At 44.5% G+C, this 18,148-nt stretch overlaps 1 protein-coding gene across 3 annotated transcripts in view; it reads left to right on the forward strand.

Annotated features, from left to right (window-relative positions):
• The window catches only part of tpp2 (tripeptidyl peptidase 2), a gene marked incomplete at its 5' end in the record, with an annotated part of 28,458 nt that extends 17,742 nt beyond the window's left edge, over positions 1-10,716 (forward strand). Inside the window, 8 exons of one of the 3 annotated variants that reach the window (XR_014553831.1) lie at positions 534-572; positions 2,057-2,208; positions 2,308-2,404; positions 2,564-2,694; positions 3,850-4,105; positions 4,752-4,871; positions 7,694-8,547; positions 8,903-10,716. Coding sequence is in view for 2 of the 3 variants with exons in the window: in XM_083662352.1 (XP_083518478.1) it covers positions 534-572; positions 2,057-2,208; positions 2,308-2,404; positions 2,564-2,694; positions 3,850-4,105; positions 4,752-4,871; positions 7,694-7,783 (885 nt within the window). Of the gene's footprint in view, positions 1-533; positions 573-2,056; positions 2,209-2,307; positions 2,405-2,563; positions 2,695-3,849; positions 4,106-4,751; positions 4,872-7,693 lie in introns of all 3 variants that reach the window. The other 2 variants (XM_083662352.1, XM_083662353.1) reach the window with 2 other exon arrangements.
• Between the last annotated feature and the right edge of the window lie 7,432 nt (positions 10,717-18,148).

An 18,148-nucleotide genomic window follows, 5' to 3' on the forward strand; every position in this document is an offset into this window, starting at 1 on the left:
GTGATTTTTTTTAAAGCTTGAAAGGTAGGTGGATAGTAGGGCTGAACAATTAATCCAAGAAAATTTAATCGAAATTGCAATATGGCCCACTGCAATTTTCTAATCGCAGGAGGCACGATATTTTGTTAAATGTGTGTCAAAAATACCATTTTAAATATTGTCGTGCTGCAGAGATGTCCTGGCCTACACATCATATTCTACAGACTTTAAGAAAACGTTTTTGTTTGGTACAGAATACAGATCCCTGCAAAAATCACACCGTAATGTTAATACGTTTTTCAATGCTAGCGATGATGATAATGGTGTAAAAAAAAAAGATCATTCCTTCTAATATTGAAAAGCATATCGCAATTGCAATATCAGTCAAAGTCATTGCAATGAGATATTTTTTCAAAATCGTTCAGCCCTAAGGGGTCGATTCTGAGCCACTTTGGTAGGATGAAACCTAAACAATGCAGAAAGAGAGAGAGAATCCTTTTTGGTGTGTTTTTTTGTGTTGTCTCTTCCTTACTGTGTGTTATTCTGACCACCAGGGGCAGGCCTCTGCAAAACGACAAGGAAAGTTTAAAAAGGTACTGCCGGATGAGCTAGAATCATCATTGTTCAACACAGAGCGGCTAATGCTCGTCTACCACCTGCCTTTACAAGGAACATGGCCGCCTCCTTTACCTGAAGATAGGATGTGTTATATATCTGCATTAATGATGTCATGTCACTGTGAATAACAGAAAGATTGTTTAGCAAATATACAACAAGTCTAGTCAGGCTACTGTACGTAATTATTCTACATTTTATTTTGAGGATTTCTGTGTTTTCTGGTGGTCGGTAAAATGGCACAACTATCATTGATGTAATTGGCAACGGTGTTTCTTTAAATGTACAGTGTCAGCGATCTTCAGTTGGTGCTCCCAGCCGGCTGCCTTAGTTACCAAAGAACTGAACTTTGTTACACCATACGAGACATTGCTTTAGAGAAACCTAATGATATCTATGCTGTTTATTAAGAGGTTGAATTGGTTTTAGGTTCTGCTAAGATTAGTTTAAATATATTCAAGTTAAGTTTCTGTTGGATCTTTGTTTTAATCTGCCAACGATCTCGACAGAGCTGTCATGGCCCAGTAGACGGTAATTGAAGATTGCTGCATCTGTTGTTAGGATGCCATTCACTTGGTGTAGTAGGACCTTGGTGTCTACCTGTAGGTAGACCTACCTACCTGTAGGTAGACACTGCTCAAAGGATGGTTATGTCGTTAAAGGGACAGCTCACCCTAAAATCCAAAATACATATTTTTCCTCTCACCTATAGTACTATTTATCCATTTAGATTGTTTTGTGTTAGTAGTCGGCGTTTTGGAGATATCAGCCGTAGAGATTTCTGCCTTCTCTCCAATACAATGGAACCGGATGGCACTCTCAAGCGGAATGAAATTCCATTCGGATCGGCCAGTTCATTCTGAGGCACCTTTCATGACACCCAAGGTCGCCTTACATTGCATATAGACACAGTCTGTGTCTCGTCATAGACGCTGGGGTAGCTGGCTGGGGGGCGTGGTCAGCGTGGGGTAAATCCCCCGTTCTATCCATTCAGCATAGTTAGCATGTAGCTGCTAGCCCAACCCAGGCAGACGGGATCGGGGATTTAACCCCCGCAGTAAACGCACATCTGAACAGATGTCTTATGTGCCTGCTCTAGAATCCCCAATCCTGTAGTGTAGAGCAGCACAGCACCGTCCTTTGGCGAGTCAGTCCATTGAGATATATGGTGGGTTTTACCCCACTCGCGCGCTGCAGCTGTAGTACCATTTTGTGGGCGTTCCCACACAGACCGACTGTCTCTATACACTCATATATATGAGACATTTTTATTCTGATTGGGCAGCTATTCTGATTACAAGTCAAATGAAAGGCTCCGTGTAAACTCGGCTATTGACATGGTGACATTGGTAGAACGGGTGAGAATTGGGATGCTGATCCAGAGTAGGCAAAAGGGGAAAAAAAGTTCACGGATGGTGTTAATTAATTTCTAACGGAACAGATTTCTGTGTGTGTCATACAGGATATTGTGCCCGTCGTCTACCACTTGATTCCTGCGCCCAACAAGACGAAGAACGGCGGGAAGGAGAAGGACAAGGAGGCGGAGAAAGAGAAAGATGTGAAGGAGGAGTTCTCCGAGGCCCTGAGAGACCTGAAGATCCAGTGGATGACAAAGTGTGCATCGTCGCTTCTCCGTTTCGCTCCGTGTCTTTGATCCTTCGTCTTCAAACGCCAATCTCTAAAAACATCTCATCTCCCGTCTTTGTTCTTCAGGTTGGACACCAGTTGCGTTTACGACGAGCTGAAGGAAAACTACCCCTCTTACCTCCCGCTGCACGTGCAGAGACTGCACCAGTTGGACTCGGAAAAGGTAATGACATACTTAAAGAGCGTCTTGTTTTTCCAGCGAAGATCACTTTGAGAGTGTTTCACGCGAGAGAAAGCGCTCAGTCGCAAAATAACGGCGGGAGATTTAAACGTATATCGCTCTGGTCACAGTGATTTCTCTCACCCTTGGTTGTGTCTCTAGGAGCGTGTCAAACGTCTGGAGGAGGTGGTGTCAGCGGCCGACATCGTCTTGTCCCACATTGATCAGACTGCTCTGGCGGTCTACCTCACCATGAAGACGGACCCTCGACCAGATGCTGCGTCCATCAAGAGGTATGCAACACTGAAGAACTGGAGGAGACAAAGCGCTTTCTCAAAGGGCATCAAAACAATGGATAGAGAAGCAGCAGGTTGAGAGAAAATGGGTACAGCTAGTGTCCTCTAGTAAGAGAGTGGCGTCAGCGGAGGACCAAAATGCGATTTGATTTAAGGGATGAAAAACCCTTTCAAAGTACAACACAAACTGTCTTTTTTGCTGCAACTCGACAGTGCTGCTTTTTTTACTCAAGAGTTCCACTTTCTACTTCCTGGGAAAAAACTGGTCCATTGGAGTGAATGGAGATGTCGGAACTCTTCTATTATTTATGGCTCTGGGTACAGCGAGTACCGGTAAAAGTAAATTACAACAATCGGACACAAAACCTCCTGGAATGCATTGAACAAAACAGATTGATGATATTTAACATTGTATCCAAGGGTGGAATTTTCTTTAAAGGGACAGCTCACTCTAAAATCCAAAATACATATTTTTCCTCTCACCTGTAGTGCCATTTATCCACCTAGATTGTTTTGTGTTCGTTGCCTGAGTTTTGGAGATATCAGCCCTAGAGATTTCTGCCTTCTCTCCAATACAATGGAACTGGATGGCACTCGGCTTGTGGTGCTCAAAGTGACAAAAACATACGTTTGAAAAACTCAACAGCAATGTCGCTTTCCAGAAATCATGACGCGGTTATTCAAGATAATCCACAAACCTTGTTGTGCGCAGTTTCATGTAGGAACTATTTTCTTTAGGCCGAACTACACCCACTAGCTGCTAGCTAGTTCCTACATGAGACTGCAGAAGAAAATAGTTCCTCCATGAAACTGCTCACACTGAGTAACCGGTTCATGATTTCTGGAAAGAGACGATGCTGTTTTTCAAATGTATTTTTTTGGTAGTTCGAGCACTACAAGTAAATTGCACTACAGGTGAGAGGAAAAATATGTATTTTGGATTTTAGGGTGAGCTGTTCCTTTAAGGTTATCAAGCGCAGAATACTACAAGTTTCCAATGGATCATCCTAACAAACATTGGCCACACACACACACACACACACACACACACACACACACACACACACACACACACACACACACACACACACACACACACACACTACTGAACCCTCAAACCAACCTGAATCCATCTCAACCTCTGTGTTCCAGCGACATGGAGAAGCAGAAGACGTCTCTGCTGGACGCTCTGTGTAGGAAGGGCTGTGCTCTGGCCGACCAGCTGCTGCTGCCCCCTGCAGGTCAGGACGGGGCCAGCGCCGTGGACTCTGGACCTGCGGCTGCAGCAGACGAGGGAGTCGTGGATCAGGTGGGCAGCAGCTCGGACGACACCGCGCAGAGCCTGGATCAAACCCTCTGCGACACTTTCTGGGAGGTGCAGAAGTGGGCGGAGCTGACTGACTCTAAAGTAAGTGACGTTTCTTGGGGGCGGGGTTTGTTGAATGTGTTTGTTTTCCTGACAGTATAATGAAAGAAAAGGCCAGAGTCATTGAGGAATTTTGACCTAATTATTCAAAACCTTCCTGATGTGAGTTTAGCTGCCATTTGCCTGCAAATAGAGAGGCAAAGTGAACGTCACTTCCTGCTTCTGCACTGTACCAGAGATTTTCTTCCGCAATTTATCTTCCCATAGACATTTCGTAAAATGCTTATTAAAATAGTTTTACTTGGTCAAACCAAACGGTTCAGCTATATTTAGAATCGGGAGAGACCATAGAACATTTCACTCAGACCAAAACATAAAAAACATAGAAAATATATTTTCTTTAAACCCGCTTTTTTTACGTTTTGGTGTGAGCTAAACATTATGCGATCTCTCCTGTTTCTAAATATATCTGAACCGTTTGGTTTGAACAATTAAAACTATTTTTATAAGCATTTTACGAAATGTCTATTGGAAAATAAATGGTGGATGAAAATCTCTGGTACAGTGCTGAAGCAGGAAGTGACGTTCCACTTCGGCTCTCTATTGAGACAGTGAGTCGGTGCTGTGGGAGTTTAGTAAATGTTGACCTAAAGCTCTCTGTTGGTCTGGTCTCTTCACTTCTGTTCAGGTGCTGACATTTGCCTACAAACACGCTCTGGTGAACAAGATGTATGGCCGAGCCTTGAAATACACCTCCAAGATCGTAGAGGACAAGCCCAGCAAAGACAACATGAAAAACTGCATCCAGGTACAACAGCAGTGACAGCTGACATGGTTAAGGCAACACAATTGGATACGTGCTATGTTGTGTGTTTCGGGAATCTTTTGTCAGAACTAGGGATGCACCGATCGATCGGCACATGACCGGAAATGGCCGATTTTCACGTGATCGGCCTCGATCGGTGATCTGCGCCGGTCACTCTAAATAGCCGATTCTGTGAGCCGATTTTCACATGACGTGCGCGCACCCCAAAGCACCGAGACAGGCACCCAGCCACCACGCCACACACGCCAGCATACCTTCCTCGTTGTGGATTTTTTTCACCGTCAGTGAAGTAGACAAAGCTCGCAGTTTGTCACACATGCAAGTCGAAAATAAGCCGTGGAGACAGAGATGCGGCCGAGTCCCGCTCGGCTGGAGTCCAGTCTGAGCGGCTCGCTTCACCTCACTGGCCCCTCTCTCTCTGCTCTCTCTCCCCGGGAAGCGGTCCTCCAGCAACCCGCCACCGCGCACAGCCGGCTTGGCGAGGTGAACGTGAGCATTGTGTGTGTCCAGTATATTCCCCGACCTGCCATTTCCATTCCACATCAGCGCTGCTGCCTCAGCCTGTCAGTCATGTTGCAACGTGGTGGATACAGGAGAGACTATTTGTTTCGTATTGCAAATAGAACGACATGAGAACGACGGACATAATAATAAAAATGCATCGGACTCACAAGTGTGCAACGTTTTCTGTGCGTGATGATATTTTTTCGGATGGCAGATAAAAATACGCATACCAAACTTCGGACTGTGTGTAAACTCCGCCTGATATTCAGACTGAAGATCGTTACTGTAACTCATAAGCCGTTTTCCCACATGCGTACCGGAAAATTACCTGTAAGTCAATATCGGACATTTCCCTTCACACTTCGGCTCGCGCATGTGGGAATCTATCAGCGAATTTGCCAGTATGTTGGGGGGGGGGGCGGGGGGCGGGGGGAGCTTATTTGGGGGGTCGGCAAAACTCGAAATAACTTCGCTTGTCAGTTGTCACACAATAAATCACACTCGTTTGACTTAAGAGCAGCGTCAAGCCGCCAGCGTAATAAACACAGCCGATTTACCCCCTCCCCTCTCTGCTCGAGAGCAGCAGCCACGGACAGACAGCGAGAAAGGCTTGCAAGCTGCTCAACGCTTGTATGTATGTAGAGAAAGCAAAATGCACAAGCGAAATCTGGAAGTAGTTTGCTTTGATGTGCGCGAATGATTAGATGATGCACTTTGAAGAAGTTGGGATCCGTGTCTGAGAGAAATAGTTGCTGGTTCGATGTTTATCCGTTCACCTGCGTTGAAGCACTTTTTACAGACTGGCTGCGTTTGATGTGTCCGGGGTTGCCTTCGGAAATCAGCAAGCTGACATACTGCTGTTATTAGGCTATCACAAGATCATTTCGCCAGTTTGCTTTAATGTGCGCGAATGATTAGATTATGCCCGCTGGAACATTAAGCAACGTGTGTAGGCTACTCCTCGCCCATGATTGAAGGACCGCTGTCGCGGAAAATGACTGGACCCGTTTCCACTTGCGTCTCCTTAAAAGCATACCGCTCTTCTGACTGGCTAGAGACTGGTGAAATGTCGGGGACGACGGGGTCGCGCTTATACCGGCACGGCGCCTTTCTCACATGCAGGCATTAGACCACGTACCGGTCATTTTGCGGTACAAAGCGCATGTGGGAAAAGGGCTATAAACTCATTTCCCCTCTACTCAAGAGGACTGGTCTGGAGCCAGTCTATAAACTCCTTGTCCATGGATCATTTTGATGTTCTGTTGCACCTGTTTTCTTTTGGAAAAGTAAATGCATGATAGCTGTGGGATATAGGCTATTGGATTTAATTTAATTTTTGTATTCATTGTATTTGCACAAAAAAGCTCTGTCCAGTAGCCTAACCTGGAACACTTTTATTTTGAGATGTGTTTGAGTGAGATGGTCCTACTTCATGCAAATGATAAGAATTGTTTATTTGTTTATTTGGATCCCCATTAGATGTAAGAATTGTTCTATGAATCTTAATTTTCAAACAAAGTTACAAAAACGTTTGTGTAAGCTGTCAATTGTTGTTTTTAGAGAAAAAAAATCGGAATCGGCAAAAATCGGTATCGGCAAGTCAGACTATTCAAAAATCGGAAATCGGAATCGGCCAAGAAAATGGCAATCGGTGCATCCCTAGTCAGAACTATTTTTACATTTCAAATGTTTTTTTATTGAGCCAGAGAATCTCACATATGTTTTATGCTCATTTTCATTTATATGAAGATAGTATTATGTTTGTGTACATTCATAGAAAAAAAAGTATAAAAATATATAAAATAAAAAGGAAAGCATAATGTAGCGTTACATCTTTATGTATGACATGGTATTAAGAGAAAAAAGGTTTTGCCTGTCTTCCCAAACCTTTACCGTATCCTTATAGAGACAGTCGGCATGTGTGGGAACGGCCACAAAATGTTATTCGGCTGGCGCGCGAGTGGGGTAAAACCGCCCATATATCTCAATGGGCTGACTCACCAAAGGACGGTGCTGCGGCTCTAAACTACAGGTTTGGGGATTCTAGAGCAGAACACAAGACGTCTGCTCAGATGTGCGTTTACTGCGGTGGTTAAATCCCCGACCGTGTCTGCCTGGGGCTGGGCTAGCAGCCAAATTCTAACTTTGCTGAACTCGATCTTTAAACTCAGAATTCTGACTACATGTGAATTAATGCTTGAACAAATGTAATATAATATTAATGTAATATTAGTAGTATTCCTGATCAGCTTTGTTCAGTGGAATGACCTTCTGTTCTTTTTTTGCCCCTCCCTCCCCAGCTGATGCGACACCTAGGATGGATCCACTGTGCCACCTTCACTGAGAACTGGCTCCCTATCATGTACCCTATAGACTTCACGCCATTCTAGGCACGGACACACCCCGCCCCACACACACATGCATGCACAAGCAACATGGCCATGCATGGTCCATCCATGTCCCTCAGGGTCACATGGTCTATGCATCTGACCAACCAGCTGCCTCTCTCAAGAATAGACTAGTGTTTTGAATTAAGATATCGGTAATCACCAAAATGAAGGAACAACCGGGATGCAAAATGAGAGCAGAGTATATATAAGGAGGTGATGGGTGTCTTTCTTTCTTTCTTTTTCTTTCTTTATTGATGCGAAGGAAATATACCAATGGATGTGGAGTGTCTCAAAGTGATCACCTTCCTGTGGTGAAGCATTTCAAACCACCACCGACTGACTGGCGACCGACCGACCGCGCAACGGCTTCTGTTTCCTTTATTTTGGTGTCTTCTACAGATTGGGAGGCTTCGACATCACCCATACTCAGCTGGCCAGACTGTCTCATTCATATCAGTAAGCTCATTATAGATACAGTGTAGGGACCTATGTGGCCACTGGGGGCGGGTCATTAAATAACTGTGTGACTTCACCCACTCACCTTCGAAAAACAATAGGCGGTTCAGTAAGACGACGAGGAGACGCCGATATACAATGTTTGGACACAACTTGTGAGGTCACACAGTCTTCCTGTTCACCTGATTTAAAAAAAAAAGAAAGAAAAGAAAAGGGAAACTTGAGACAAAGTAGAACTTCAAATATTTTTATTTTATTCTTTTATCCCAGCCAGGTCTGCTGATATGGAATGTTTTAGGTAATGAAATGTCAATCTTTTAGGCTCAGTTCACAAGCCTGTGTTGAGGTGCCTTTCTACCAGTACCTTACTCTTTTCCAGATGGGAGGATAGAAGAGGCGCGTGAGGAAGCGACAGAATCTCAAAATAATAATAATAATAATATGTTGCGTCCACGCACTGTATGCCAGGCATCGGTGACTGTTAGGCGTTAGGAATGATAAGCCGCCACCGTCTCTTCCTCGGCGTCCAGAGGTCCAACTGCCGAGTTTGCAGAACCAGGGGTCAGTTGAGCCACACAGACCACCTGTTACAGACCTCACTCTGTCTAGACAGAGACCACCTGTTACAGACCTCACTCTGTCTAGACAGAGGATAACGCCAAGGGGGGGTGCTGTCGTGTTCAGTTGTGGGTTGCGGTAGGAGGTTCAGTAGCCTAACGCATTTCATTGTGAAATGTTCACACAGTATTAAGAGATCTCTCTGCGACATTCAAAATGTCGCAATTGTATACAGTGTCATAAAATGTACATATACACACAATAACACACAAAAATATAAAGATGCAATATAAGTATATAATACAAATATTATTCTCATTGATGTATTTTGTGTATTATGCATGTCTTCTAGGATATAAGGAGGAAGAAAAGTTTTATTTGGAAGCATATTTAAGTTTGTTTTCGATTTGAAAGAGATTTTAAACCCCCGACAAGACTCTGAAATACTTAATGTCATTTTTATGGCCGTGTGTTTGTGAATAACTTCATGTACTTGTGAGCATATTTGTGTCAATGAATGTTTTCTCACCACTGAACTGAAGGGGTCATAAGTCAGTTGGCCATCAGCTATATACGTATATTTGTGTGTGGAAGGGAGGGGTAAAGCATTTGTTTTCAGACACCTTTACATGAAAAGTACATGACCTACATACTGTAAAGAACGAAGATACGCAGTTCTTGCCATGTAAAGGGGGAAACATGATGCATGTACAATTTAGCATTACTTTCCACTGATAAGGCGAGTTCTGCAACTTCCCACATTACTACCTGCTGTTAACGGGTTACTAGCAAACTTAAAGGGACGCCACTGAAAAACCACGCTGATTTATTTTGCTTTTGATCTCTCACACAACCGAAAAAATGTAAACCGTTTTGCAGGCATTCATTTAGTTTGACGGTTATTCCGAGTTGATTTGAGTTCAGTTGATGCCAGGGAGATGATCATCGGAGGACTTGTAATTAATACTTGATTCACTGCCGTCTGACGTCACTGGCATCAACTTAAATCAACTCAATAATGTAGAACTAAATGAATGCCTGCAAAACTGTTTACGAATATGTGCGAGTCTGTAAGAGCACGTGCGAGTACAAACTACATTATCAGTGGTATTCGCTTACGAACATCAAGCGATCGATTTCATCCCAAGGCCTTTCCTTTCTGTCCTGGTAGCTTTGAAAATAACATAATTCTGTGGTTGTTTCTTTGCTGGATCAGAACTTGTGTTAACTCTGGAGAACACCTTCATGAGATCCACACTGCTTCAGCTCAGCAGAGGCCTTCACAAGTCGATTTGATTTTCAACTGGTTTTATACTCCTAACCCTCCAAAGCTTAGAGTATCATTGGTTGGTTATCTTTTTGTTTTTACCCACTGTATTTTATCGTTCTTTTTCTCGGACGTACCCCTCCTCGTGGGTTTTGGTTCAGACCTAAATTGTGTTCAAGGTTCAGCTGTCTTATGTGTTGCCAATATCAGTTTCTCCGAAAATGGCCTTAACTTTCGACCACAGGACTCTACCGTCCATTCTGGGCACCGAACGATAATATCTCTTACCATTCTCACTCTGCTGGTGTCGGAAAGACTTTGGAAATGTTTCTGGCTGTCTAGTCTATTTATATTTAGAGTCATAAATTCCTAGTAAATGCCAATATTTTACAGAATGTTATGAGTTAAGGTTCGATGTTATTAGTATTATTTTATAACCATTCTAACTTGATGACATATGGAAAAGACCGTAGCTACTGTCACACGATTTTGTGATCGCATACATGGACTTATGTCACAAACAAGGAAAATGACACTGAATAAAAATGATTTGGAAGAATTCAATTGGTTGTCACTTGTTCTGTGTCACAGCAAGACTGAAATTGGATCCCTGAGGTCTGGGCACATTACACTGTTAGTCTTTCAGGTTAAATCTGGTCTCCCATCTGATATATATTTGATTGTGTGTTTTGTAATGATACTAAACACTTTTTGCTGCCATTTTTCATCAGTTGACATAAAAGATGGATGACTTTGATCTATGCACACAAAAGGCTTATTTCTCTGATTTTGTTCACAAATAATTTAAATATGTTTTGTGAGCGTTTCTCCTTTGCCAAGATAATCCTTCCACCTGACAGGCGTGGAATATCAAGATGCAGATTAAACAACATGATTATTGCACTGTTGTTGTGCCTTGGGACTGGTCTCAATTACACTCTAAAAACACACAACACAATACCACACTAGTCTGGGCACCTTCCACCCCGCTTTTTGTCATGGGGGCGTAAACCCCGGACCCAGAATTAACACCGGATGGCAATGCGCCTAACAACGTCTTTGTTGCCGTTAGCTTGACGCGGTGATGTTACCTAAACTAGAGTCTGATCAAAACAAATCTAGCGTTACATAAAACAAAACGTTTATGCAATATGGCATCTCCGCCACCACCGCCTGACACACCGGTCAAAACGGTGAAAGAGGATTCTGATACTTGGGTCAAATTGTCAAGTTAACGTGAAAGTTGACGAGCTAGAAACGCTGCCATCCGGTCTAGGGCGGGCTCTAGGCGGGAACCAGTAGGGTGACAAAATCAATTGTGGGCGGGAGCCAGGCTCTTTCTCGCCGAGAAGAGCCTGGTGACGCGAGGTTAATACCACACAGATGTGAGCTTTAGGAGTGTTCAATTTGGCATGCAGGATCCAGGAATGTCCCACCAGATTGAATTCATTTCACGACCATCAGCTGTCTCCAATGTGTGACGCTGCGTTCAAATGGAACTTGTGAGCTCGCCGCCCTAGACAGGAAGTAACAGCGGATATAGCTCGTCAACTTTTACGTTAACTTGACAATTAGACACAACGTATCAGAACGGCAAACAACAAAACAAAAGATGGACGTACCGAACGAAGTTTTTGAAGAAGTTCTTGTAGAAACATTGCGGATTCACAATCTGACATCTTTTAAGCCAATACAGAAGCTTTGCATCAGACAATCGAGGAAAGAGACGTCAAGCTAACGGCAACAAAGACATGTTTTGGCGCACTTCCTTCCGGTGTTCATTCTGGTTCTGTGGTTTACGCCCCCCCTTTACGCACCCATGACAAAAAGCGGGATGAAAGGTGCCCAGACTAGTTCAGGGGTCAAGTGGACCTGCGTGACCCCCGACCCGATTCAACAAATACCACAGGGCGCCGTTCATCTGGACTCTTCTCATGATGAACATGGTAAACACCCCCTTTGAAGGCAACATTATTGTAACCAGCCCATAGCACACCTGTGCAACAATCATGCTGTTTTATAGACTTTAGACAGTTATTACCGCACACAATACTGTATGCTTCTCTCAGTGCTTTATTTCCACAAGCAGCAACGTTTCACCTCACACAGGAGGACAGGAGGCTTCAGAGCAGAGGTAGTCCATCATCTTGCACAATAGCGCAGCAGATAATTGCATATTTCAGAAGGATCGTTCACTTTGTGATGCAAGCATGACATTTGGCACAGATACTCTTCAAGGTCCACTCTTTTGAAAAAGGACGCTGGCCACTCAAAAATCCAAGATGGCCGCCCTTTTTCAAGATGGCTTCCACGTGTTGTACTAAATGAGCATGTAAACCTATGTTTGGTAACATAAAATGTTTTATGGGTCTCACATTTCTTTATTATAAGTGTTATTTTTGTCATAACTACTATGTGAAATGCTGTAGCAAAGATGGTGTGCAAGATGGCCGCCATAAAACTAGCTGTGATGATAATAATAATAATAATAATAATGATTGGATTTATATAGCGCTTTTCTAGACACCCAAAGCGCTTCACAGAAATCATTATTCATTCACACCATTCGTACCAGTGGTGGTAAGCTACGGGTGATGTAGCCACAGCTGCCCTGGGGAAGACTGACGGAAGCGTGGCAGCCATTTCGCGCCTACGGCCCCTCCGACCACCACCAACATTCATAGACATTCATACCCATTCATACGAGGCAATGAGGGTTAAGTGTCTTGCCCAAGGACACAACGACAACAGCTGGGAGGGAGCGGGATTCGAACCGCCAACCCTTGAGTCATTGGCCGACCTGCTCTACCTCCCGAGCTAATGCCGTCCCTAAATGATATCTCTCATGATCTAAAATACATAGAAACCCAGTTTTTGGGGGGGTTTTGGGGTTGTGGATTCCAATAGAGCTATTAGTTTTCTTGTCAGAGCACAATTTAGCTTAGTTTAATAGAGTGAATGTCAGTGCGCAACCAGGGCACACTGGTGACAGAGATGGGCGAAAATACATCATAAAGTATTTTGATACAAATTACAAATACTTGCTCAAAAAATGTATCACAATACAAATACAAAATACCTGTCTGAAAATGTATTTGAGATACAAATACGTATTTTGTATTTTGAAAATACATGAAAATACATTTTATAAAAACTTCTAAAGAGCTGCAACGATTAGTCAATTCATAGATGAATTGCCAAATATTAAATTAATTGCCTATTTTGATGATCTATTAATCATTTAGAGACATTTCTTTAAGGAAAATGTCCTAATTCTCTGATTTCAGCTATTCAAAAGTGAAATTTTCTGGTTTCCTTAGAGACAGTAAATCCTCTCTTTAGTCCTCTGTCACAGTATGTGTACTCCCTAACACACTGCAGTTCTTCCATTTTAGTTTTAGTTGTTTTTCAGTAGAACTAATTTCTCCTTCAGCTCAGCTGTTAATCACCTTCTGTGAGGGCTTTTGACTTAAAGGCAGCATTTCTGCATGTTAACCTCAAGTTTTGGAACTTTGACTATGTTTAGCCATAGATATCTGACATCATAACACAATATATAAATAACTGAAATAGGTAAAAGGCATAGTAGGTCCCCTTTAAACAACTTCACATTCACCACCATGTCAGTAACTTGTCGTCACAGTATTTATTTAACGTGCAAACATATTTATACAACTAGAAAAGGTTACATTTCAGGAATTGAATGCCCTGATGCACATCCTGTCTAAGGTTGTGAAATTGTGAATCGGTGAGAGGAACGATGAGAAACTGCATCTCAAACAAAAAAGGCCTTCCATGAAATTGGACTCTTGTTCAAATCCTTACATCCTTAAAATGACTTCCCCTCCTTCTGCTTCATAAACAAAATCCAAAACAACCTGGCTATCTAGAACATAATTACTTAAGAACAATCACTCACTGAATACAACTTTCCACTATCAGCAGTGGTAACACCATTCTAGTGTCAAAATCTGCACAGCCATCATTATGCACCGTGAAGCTCAGACATCCTTGTAGCAACAGAAAGACATTTTTGATTTTTATTAGGGTACTTTGGTGTTCAGTTATAGTTTTTCAGTATAACTAATTTCTCCATCTATTCAAATCAGGTTTATGACAGTTAGTTGTTTTTCAGTACAACTAATTTCTCCTTTTCAAATCAGGTTTCAGTTTAGTTCAGTTAGTTTTTTTTTCAGTACAACTTATTTCTCAATCTATTCATATCAAGTTTTAGTATAGTTCAGTTAGTTGTTTTTTTCCAGTACAACTTATTTCTTCAGCTATTCACATCAGGTTTCAGTTTAGTTCAGTTAGTTAGTTTTTCAATACAACTTCTTTCTCAATCTATTTGAATCATATCAGCTTTCAGTTTAGTTCAGTTAGTTGTTTTTCAGTACAACTTATTTCTCTATCTATTCTGAATCATATCAGGTTTCAGTTTAGTTCAGTTAGTTGTTTTTTCAACTTATTTCTCCATCTATTCATATCAGGTTTCAGTTTAGTTCACTTAGTTGTTTTTAGTACAACTAATTTCTCCATCTTTTCACATCAGGTTTCAGTTCAGTTAGTTGTTTTTCAATACACCTTATTTCTCCATCTTTTCATATCAGGTTTCAGTTCAGTTTAGTTCACTTAGTTGTTTTTAGTACAACTAATTTCTCCTATTCAAATCAGGTTTCAGTTCAGTCCAGTTAGTTGTTTTTTAGTACAAGTAATTTCTCTGTTTATTCATATCAGGTTTCAGTTGAGTTCACTTACCGTAGTTGTTTTTAGTACAACTAATTTCTCCATCTTTTCACATCAGGTTTCAGTTCAGTTAGTTGTTTTTCAATACACCTTATTTCTCCATCTTTTCATATCAGGTTTCAGTTCAGTTTAGTTCACTTAGTTGTTTTTAGTACAACTAATTTCTCCTATTCAAATCAGGTTTCAGTTCAGTCCAGTTACCGGTAGTTGTCTTTTAGTACAAGTAATTTCTCTGTTTGTTCATATCAGGTTTCGGTTTAGTTCACTTAGTTGTTTTTAGTACAACTAATTTCTCCATCTTTAGTTTAAACCTGTGTCAATGTTTACATGTGTCAATTTGAGAATAAAAAGAAAAATGTATTTTATGTATTTGAAATACACAAAATACAAGATCTGAAAGTATCTTGATACAAATTACATCTCATTTTTCTCTGCCCAGCCAAATACAAATTACAAAATACAAAAAAGTAGTTGAAATACGTATTTCAAATACAAGTATTTCAAATACTGCCCATCTCTGACTGGTGACATCACTGCTGTGGAACTCAGCATGGGGTTGAGTGTGAGCTGATCTAGTTTTACTAATACTGTGATGAATAGTGATAGTAGCCTATAGGTTAGTGTCCCAAATGCTGTCTAACAGCCCCCAATCAATTAGCTAGTAATAATAGTAAGTTGATGTAGCTAGATAGCCATGCCTGAATTGACAGGGTGTGCCAGTGCAGGAGAGCCGAGCCAAGGGTAAGCGGGGCTATACATGACGTGTACACCTTACTTACCCGGAAGGTGTACAGATCACACAGGACTAATGACACTGGATGAATGATCGGGCTAGGTGTAGGTCACCCAAACCTAGTTGTATCCCATACCTGAATGTGCGGTATCACACGGTATACAAGGATACTGGCAGGCAGCGGGGACGATTTCTCCGTCCAGCAGGTCTCCATGAAATGTTGTGGTAGGTTGAGACTGGCTCTGGGACTCTCCGGCTGTTCTGAGGGCCACTCGCCTCCCTTTTCTCCCTATAGCTCACTCAAACCATGTCCAAAATCCACTGCACCTCTGATGGCTTTGGCTGCAACAACAGCTTCCAATGTCCAGTCAAGACCAGAGGTACAGCAGCTTTCTCACCTGTGCCATTGAGATATAAGTGGGAAGAATATTGGGCCCCAGCATATAAGCAAGGTGAAACATGACTTGTGACATGTGGATGCGGTGAGTGTACAGACAGCAGGTCTGCCTTCAGGTTAGGGGGAGAAGATGGGAGATGATACAACAATGTGTGTATGAGTTCTCCAAAGAGCGTGGTTTCTGAAATAACAAGGAGATCAATGTCAGTAGGATCATCCCTCAGCTAGATACCTACAGCATGTGGCCATCACTGCAAGTCCAGACAATCCAAACACTACTAACTATGCAGAGGAAGCCAAAACACTAACATGCACCCAACACACCATTAACTGCTTGACCCCAGTGGTGAAGGTGGTGTCATCACTCCTGATTGTGCGCAGCTGTGTAATGAGGTGAGTTAGCTGAGCAGAAGGTGAGGTGAGATGATGCATGGTGAGTTGAGCCCATGAGTCCAGGAAGTCTCTCTTTTCAACACAACTCTATTCATTCCGTTTGCAGCCACTGGAATGTTCTTGGTGTTTTCTCCTCCAGGATGCAGCATGACTCCCGGTGTGGCAGGTTTCTCACCCAGCTCAGTGTCTGACGCAAGCGGCTTCTCTCCAGGCTACTCCTCCCCGACCTGGTCCCCCACTGCTGGGTCTCCAGAGTGTCCGGGCCCGGCCAGCCCCTACATCCCCTCTCCACCAGGTTAATAGACACCGTGTAAAAATCTCTCTCATGGTTTCATTTAGGGATAGGACAAGATGCTCATAATATTCTATACACTGTAATAAACTCTCTGGTGGTTTGTTATTGTTATAACTGAAAGTAATTTTTCGGTTCTAACATTTTTCTACTCGACTTTCCAGGTAGTGCCATGTCTGCCAACTACTCGCCCACCTCCCCAGCCTACGTGCCCCATTCCCCGGGGGGCTACTCCCCTACCTCGCCCTCATACTCGCCCACTTCTCCATCCTACATCCCACCTTCCCCATCTTCCTCTCCCACCTCCGACTACTACAGCCCCACCTCGCCCGGCTACAGCCCCACCTCGCCTGGCTACAGCCCAACCTCGCCCGGCAACAAGCCCACCTCGCCCGGCAACAACCCCACCTCGCCCGGCTACAGCCCCACCTCGCCCAGCAACAACCCAGCCTCGCCCGGCAACAGCCCTACCTCGCCCGGCTACAGCCCCACCTCACCCAGCAACAACCCCACCTCGCCCGGCAACAGCCCCACTTCGCCCGGCTACAGCCCCACCTTGCCCGAGTACAGCCCCACCTTGCCTGGCATCAACCCCACCTCCCACTACTACAGCCCCACCTTGCCCGGCTACAGCCCCACCTCGCCCAGCAACAACCCCACCTCGCCCGGCTACAGCCCCACCTCGCCCGGCTACAGCCCAACCTCGCCCGGCAACAAGCCCACCTCGCCCGGCAACAGCCCCACCTCGCCCGGCTACAGCCCCACCTCACCCGGCTACAGCCCCACCATGCCCAGCTACAACCCCACCTCGCCCGGCAACAGCCCCACCTCACCCGGCAACAAGCCCACCTCGCCCGGCAACAGCCCCACCTCGCCCGGCTATAGCCCCACCTCACCCGGCTACAGCCCCACCTCTCCCAGCAACAACCCCACCTCGCCCGGCAACAGCCCCACCTCGCCCGGCTACAGCCCCACCTTGCCTGACTACAGCCCCGCCTCGCCCGGCAACAACCCCACCTCCCACTACTACAGCCCCACCTTGCCCGGCTACAGCCCCACCTCACCCGGCTACAGCCCCACCTCGCCCAGCAACAATCCCACCTCGACCGGCAACAGCCCCACCTTGCCGGGCAACAGCCCCACCTCGCCCGGCTACAGCCCCACCTTGCCTGACTACAGCCCCACCTCGCCCGGCAACAATCCCACCTCCCACTACTACAGCCCCACCTCGCCCGGCTACAGCCCCACCTCACCCGGCTACAGCCCCACCTCGCCCAGCAACAACCCCACCTCGACCGGCAACAGCCCCACCTTGCCGGGCTACAGCCCCACCTCGCCCGACTACAGCCCCACCTCGCCCGGCTACAGCCCCATCTCGCCCGGCTACAGCCCAACCTCGCCCGGCAACAAGCCCACCTCGCCCGGCAACAGCCCCACCTCGCCCAGCAACAACCCCACCTCGCCCGGCAACAGCCCCACCTTGCCGGGCTACAGCCCCACCTCGCCTGACTACAGCCCCACCT

The sequence above is a fragment of the Poromitra crassiceps genome, assembly GCF_964638095.1.
Source record: "Poromitra crassiceps genome assembly, chromosome: 28".
Classification (NCBI taxonomy): Eukaryota; Metazoa; Chordata; class Actinopteri; order Beryciformes; family Melamphaidae; genus Poromitra; species Poromitra crassiceps.